Source organism: Salvelinus sp. IW2-2015, unplaced genomic scaffold, assembly GCF_002910315.2.
Source record: "Salvelinus sp. IW2-2015 unplaced genomic scaffold, ASM291031v2 Un_scaffold1945, whole genome shotgun sequence".
Classification (NCBI taxonomy): Eukaryota; Metazoa; Chordata; class Actinopteri; order Salmoniformes; family Salmonidae; genus Salvelinus; species Salvelinus sp. IW2-2015.
This window is the reverse complement of record NW_019943300.1, coordinates 61,889-68,596: the sequence shown is the minus strand read 5'-3', so window position 1 is coordinate 68,596 and position 6,708 is coordinate 61,889. Positions and strand designations below refer to the sequence as shown.

Genomic DNA, 6,708 nt, shown 5'->3' with positions numbered 1-6,708 from the left:
TCTGAGGATCTGACCAGTCTAAGATTCTGTGCGAGTCAACAGCTTCCTGACAACCCAGAGAGGTTTGATTACAATGCATTGGTCCTGGGCTCTGAGGGCTTTAACTCAGGGACACACAGCTGGGACGTTGAGGTTGGGGACAGTACAGTCTGGTCCGTGGGTGTCATACAAGACTCTGCCCAGAGGAAGGGAAACATGAAGCCTGAAAKGTGGATTGTGTGTTATAGTGGAGGTAAATATGGAGCAAGTTCCCCATCAGGGCCAGGTATTCCCATCACATTGAGACCGAAACCCCAGAGGATCAGAGTGCTGCTGGACAGGGACAGAGGACAGCTGTCATTCTCTGACCCTGATAATAACACACACCTGCACACATTCACACACACCTTTACTGAGCAAGTCTTTCCAGCCATAGGTCATGTCTCTAAAGTTCACCATCTGAGAATCGCACCAGGGAAGATCTCTATAAAGATGGAGTAGACTCACAAAATCGTCTGTAGCGTCAGAAYGATTCGGCTTACAAACTATTATGACGCCTCTATGGAAAGATGAGACTCTCACAAACATGTACATGTCGGTTGTTTTCCTCACAAGAGTCATCTGAAGGTCCCCCTGTACCAGTTTWWWAAAAATGAATGGAAGTAAAATGACTTCGGAAGTATTCAGACCCCTTGACTTCTTCCATATTTTGTTAAGTTACAGCCTTATTCTAAAGTCAATTAAATAAATAAAAATTCTCATCAATCTACACACAATACCCCATAATGACAAAGCAAAAACAGGTTTTTAGAATTTTTGCAAACATATTAAAAATAAAAACTCCCCAAATACAAGTGTGCCAAGCTTGTAGCGTCAAACCCAAGAAGACTTGAGGCTGTAATTGCTGCCAAATCTGCCTCAGAAAAGWACTGAGTAAAGGGTCTGAATACTTATGTAAATGCCATATTTCCATTTTTTTTATACATTTTGAAACATTTCTACAAACCTGTTTTTGCTTTGTCATTATCAGGTATTGCGTGTAGATTGATGAGAAAAAAAATACTATTTAAGCAATTTTAGAATAACAAAATGTGGAAAAAGTCAAGGGGTCTGAATACTTTCCAAATGCACTGTATATAGGAAGACAGTGCAAAAAACAAGCCTTTAAATACATGTGAAATATTTAATGTTATTCAATGTGTTTCTATTGGCTAATAGCAGTAAGGACTATCTGTTGTTCAATGTGTTTCTATAGGCCAATAGCATTAAAGGCCAAATTAAATTTTTCATCAAATATATATTTTTTTACATGTTTTCTTTTGATACTTCAAGGAGTCTTAAAATTCTAAATGAAATAGCTAAAGGATCCATGGAATGAACTCAAAACGCCGACCGGTAACATTTCAACTAACCCCAATTTCTCTACGTAGGGTTAAGGTTAGAGCGAGTGTTAGGGTTAGTTGAAATGTTACTGATAGTCTGTAGATGGCCTATGAAAATTAAAGTGTTACCCCATTCACTTGTGTGGAACCAATGCGTTCTCATGTACTAGTTATTTTGGTAGTAAACAGTCACACGTTCCATTTTCTGTGTCAAAGTTTTATATTCCACCAAAACACACACAACATGTGGTTTGTTCAACATGTTGGCATCTTGTTTTGTTTAATGAAAATCAGTTCTGATTGATTATAATGTGATTTTCTCCACATTCTCTAGCCATGTTTGTTGTGGTCTCTCTCCACTCTCTTATCTCTTGTTATGAAAAAAAAAGGTGATTATATTTGTTCCAACCTTTGACCAGCTCGACCAGACGGGCTTGCATACGTTTATATTATTTTAAATTCTCTTCAGTTGCCATGACGATATCTGAGAGAACATCTGTCTTTAACACTGACCGAGCTATATTGAGTTACACGCCAGGGTCAATACGGTGTGTGTGTGTGCGTGTGTGCGTGCGTGTGTGAGACAGGGTCAACATAGAGTAATGAGGAAATGCTTTGTCTCAGGTTACACTCGTCTATTGTTTTTAGAAGAAGCCCAGTATGACCCTGGTTTCAGACATGTTATTAGCACCTTTAATGAGAGGCATCGTGGAGCCAATCACGTTGAGGCGCCGCCGAGAGCCAAAGTCAAATATTTGTGATTTAACTCTGTGTAAATGAAAATCAAAGCAACAAATAAATAAAAAAATTGCCACTAAAGGAAACTAGGCATAAAAATATGTTTTATTCTTCAGATATATCAAATTGAGGAGGTACGTGCTGCTCAGTTTCAAGAACCCAACAGCCCAGCTGAGCTATAGTGAATTCAGAATAATAGTGATGTAGCCTAATAATCTATGTCGATGGCAATAACACTTTAATGCAAATATTCAGGAATTGCCATGTACACTTTCCTTTGTGGCAAAGCAATTCCCCTAAAAAGGGGAATATACGTGWATTATATTATATTTCTTTCTAATGTTTGTGAGAGAAAACAAATGACTGAATATTTCAAATTAATTCTGGATTAAAAAAAAGAAGAAAAAAGTGGATGCCTGTTAGCCGTTGTTGTGATATTATTTTATATTATTTTATATTTCTAATGATGATCCATCAAAGTGTCCGGGTAAGGTCACCCCGCTCCTCGAGCTGCCTAACTCCCTGAACCTCTCCTCTTTGTGTTTACACATCCGGGTTTCCCAGCTCGCAACATTCCCGCTTGGCACTAGTTACCACAGCCACAAAGCCCAAAAGGCTATGTCGTCTTAATTTAAGGTTAGGGTTAGGCATAAGGTTAGTCGTGTGGTTAAGGTTAGGTTCCAAATCAGATGTTAAGAAGATAAATTGTAAAAATGGGCGGGGTTTAACCATCATTATGACTTTGTGGCTGTGGTAACTAGTGACGACCCCCATCAGGAGCCATTTTGTACACAGATCACTAACATACATGTAAACTCCATCTCTCGGCGCAGCGGTAGACTCGGATAGTCTAGTAGAGCGCAAACCTGGAATATCTCTTAGCTAGCAAACGGAATCAGGACCAAACTCCGGAAATTGTGAATTTACWAGTGCACACGGGTTACTAAACAGTTTTGTCTTTCTCTAACCGTCCCGCTAAGGTGTTGTGCCGCCACGGCATTACCGAGGCTACCCACCGACACGCTGTGGGTAGATGGACCGGAGAAGCCAGTGGTTATTAAGTATTGTGGCATCGGACTGATGTCGGGACGATCTCCGGTTTAAATGTTCGCGACGGGAAAAGAAGGAGAAAGTCGTCCCTGTCTTCTATCAATACGAGAACATCATGGCTTTTTCCTGGCTGACTTGTTCACTWCTTCTGGGAACTTTGTGTGCAGGTAAGAAACGCCCGTCTATTGTACACATTGATGAAACGGCAACAGTTGCAACAAACATCATTTGGCATAGCTGGTTAGCTTCGTTTTTATTTTATTTTTATTTTTTATTGAACCTTTATTTAACTGGGCAAGTTTCCATCCCCCTTTTTATTTTGTTATTGTCGGGGCACGTGTTGTCAAGGTATATTTCCCTTCACATGGACATGTTTCTTGCTGTTTTATTTGCAGTGAAATGATTCAATCGATTGCTGTCATTAGATGTGGTCTTCCTACATCATGCTTTCCATAGATTGAGGAAACATGTTTTATTTATGCTATAGCCTACTCCTGATGGAAAGCTGCTGTTGTGTGTAGGCCTAGGTGTGTGTGTGTGTGTGTCGAAACGGGATACTAGTTTCGTCATGTGTTTTGTTCCCCCTCGTGTCCTGTGCAGATTCACAACTATAAAACAATGACTGGATCATCTACACCAGTGGTTCCTAAACTGTTTATAGTCCCGTACCCCTTCAAACATTCAACCTCCAGCTGTACCCCGTCTAGCACCATGGTCAGCGCACTCTACAATTGTCACAACCCGSTTCGTGGRAAGTGACAAAGAGCTCTTATRGGACCAGGGCACAAATAATAATAATCAATATTTTTACTCTTTATTTAACCATCTTACATATTAAACCTTATTTGTTMATTGGAAATTGTCAAGGGTGTGCTTGAAAGGATGCACATAACTCTGCAATGTTGGGTTGTATTGGGGAAAGTCTGTCTTAAATCATTTTCCACACACAGTCTGTGCCTGTATTTAGTTTTCATGCTAGTGAGGGCCGAGAATCCACTCTCRCATAGGTACGTGGTTGCAAAGGGCATCGGTGTCTTAACAGCKTGATTTGCCAAGGCAGGATACTCTGAGCACAGCCCGATCCAGAAATCTGGCAGTGGCTTCTGATTAAATTTTCACAGCACTGCTTGTTGCAATTCGATGGGCTCTCTTGTTCAGATATTGGTAAGCGGACTGGAGGCAGGGCATGAAAGGGATAACAAATCCAGTTGTTTGTGTCGTCCGTTTCAGGAAAGTACCTGCGTAATTGCACACCCAACTCACTCAGGTGCTTCACTATATCACATTTGACAATTTTATTTATTTAACTAGGCAAGTCAGTTAAGAACAAATTCTTATTTTCAATGACGGCCTAGGAATGGTGCCTTGTTCAGGGGCAGAACGACAGGGATTCAGCTCAGTGATTCGATCTAGCAACCTTTCGGTTACTAGTCCCAACGCTCTAACCACTAGGCTACCTGCTGCCCCACATTGTCCATAAGCTTGAGTTCATTTGCACACACAAAATCATACAATAATGGGTTGTCCTTGTTAATGCAGACAGTGAAGAGCTCCAACTTCTTAATCATAGCCTCAATTTTGTCCCGCACATTGAATATAGTTGTGGAGAGTCGCAGATTCAGATCATTCAGATCACAGATCATTCAGGCGAGAAAAAACATCACCAGATACGCCAGTCGTGTGAGAAAGTGTCAGACTAGTGAAATTATGGTCAAATAAGAAAACTTTAAGCTCGTCTCTCAATTCAAAAAAACATGTCAATACTTTGCCTCTTGATAACCAGAAATTATATATACGATCAAAAAGGAAATTTCTTTAAAATTTTGGGCACAAATTTGTTTACATCTCTATTAGTGAGCATTTCTCCTTTGCTAAGAGAATCCATCCACCTGACAGGTGTGGCATATCAAGAAGCTGATTAAACAGCTTGATCATTACACAGGTGCACCTTGTGCTTGGACAATAAAGGCCACTCTAAAATGTTAAGTTTTGTCACACAACACAATGCCACAGATGTTTTGAGGGAATGTGCAATTGGCCCGGCTGACCGCAGGAGTCAAGAGCTGTTGCCAGATAATTTAATATTAATTTCTCTACCATAAGCTGCCGTTTTAGAGAGTTTGGCAGTACAGTGGTTGCTCTACTAAAAGCTTTGCGATTATGCTGCGAGACTAATTTGTGGTTTAGTATGGTACCCTGCGTCACCACTTCATTACTCCAGACCACCACAAGGGGGAGTTAGAGCACTCATTAGGCTTTTGGGTCCAACTGTGTCTCTAACTGTCAATGAATGGGTGACGTAAATCTAAATAAAAACTGATAATTGTGCACAACTAAGTATTACTTACTAAAACTGTTGTTACACTAATGTTTTTATTATTTTATTATTTGTTAGGATTATTTTGCTGTTACTGTGGTACTGTAGGCCACTCCCGACCGGTCACGTTGTACAGCGCCTGAGTGGTGCAACGGTCTAAGACACTGCTGGTTCAATACCCGTGTTGTCCTTGACTGGGAGACCCATGAGATGCCTGTAGGTTTTTGGTTTCTCTCCCTCCTTAAAAACAGAAATAAATAATTCTAAATAACAAACAGGCTTTATTTACAAAATAGTAACAATGTCTCACCCCATGTTCAAGAATGGCCTTTTTCTCGCTCATTTTACGTTATTTGTAAACAAAATAATCTCCAAAATATATATATTTTTAAACAAACAGATTATTAATTCCTAATTATATAAAAGTCCCTTGGATATTCTCACAGATATATTATTAACCCTGTTATTAGCAGGACAATATATATTGGTCATATTGGTCATGGCTCCTGAGTGGCGCACAATGGGATTGCCTTGCAGTTCTCCAGCTGTATCCACTGAAAGCGTGCAAGGTTCAAGGCACGGGATGGGCAGCAGAGCCGCGCACAGAAGAGGGACAGAGCCCATGGGGAAGGGTGAGGGGGGGGGGGTGGACCCCCACCCCGCCACACTGAGTAGGACAGAGCAACACTTTAAGGGGTATTGCACTAATAATGGCGCTGACTAGTGAAACGTTCCCGCTGTTCTGTTCTTAGTGCCAGGATGCACGTTCAAACTAAAACAATGTAACTAATAATGGCATCTTTATGCTTTCATTAATGAAATAATTATTTAAATACTCTTTCAAAATTCAGATGTTTATTTATTTATGGATCCATAACAAATTACTWTAGGAATAAATATCACTGAATTACAGAAATATCTTAATGCTAATCTTAATGCTACAGCATACAATGACATTCTAGATGATTCTGTGCTTCCAACTATGTGGCAACAGTTTGGGGTTAGGCCCTTTCCTGTTTCAGCATGACAATGCCCCCGTGCACAAAGCGAGGTCCATACAGAAATGGTTTGTCAAGATCGGTGTGGAAGACCTTGACTGGCTTGCACAGAGCCCTGACCTCAACCCCATCAAACACCTTTGGGATGAATTGGAACACCGACTGCGAGCCAGGCCTAATCGACCAACATCTGTGTCCCACCTCACTAATGGTCTTGTGGCTGAATGGAAGCAAGTTCCTGCAG

The 6,708-nt window shown here is 40.6% G+C and overlaps 1 protein-coding gene and 1 pseudogene across 1 annotated transcript in view; both read left to right on the top strand.

The window, feature by feature from the left end:
* The window catches only part of LOC112072492 (E3 ubiquitin-protein ligase TRIM39), a 16,881-nt gene extending 15,945 nt beyond the window's left edge, over positions 1 to 936 (top strand). Inside the window, exon 7 of the mRNA XM_070439821.1 lies at positions 63 to 936. Coding sequence (XP_070295922.1) covers positions 63 to 480 — 418 coding nt within the window. The 3' untranslated portion in view covers positions 481 to 936. The remainder of the gene's footprint in view (positions 1 to 62) is intronic.
* Positions 937 to 2,869: 1,933 nt separating this feature from the next.
* Positions 2,870 to 6,708, top strand: part of LOC112072495 (activin receptor type-2B-like) — a 31,452-nt pseudogene continuing 27,613 nt past the window's right edge.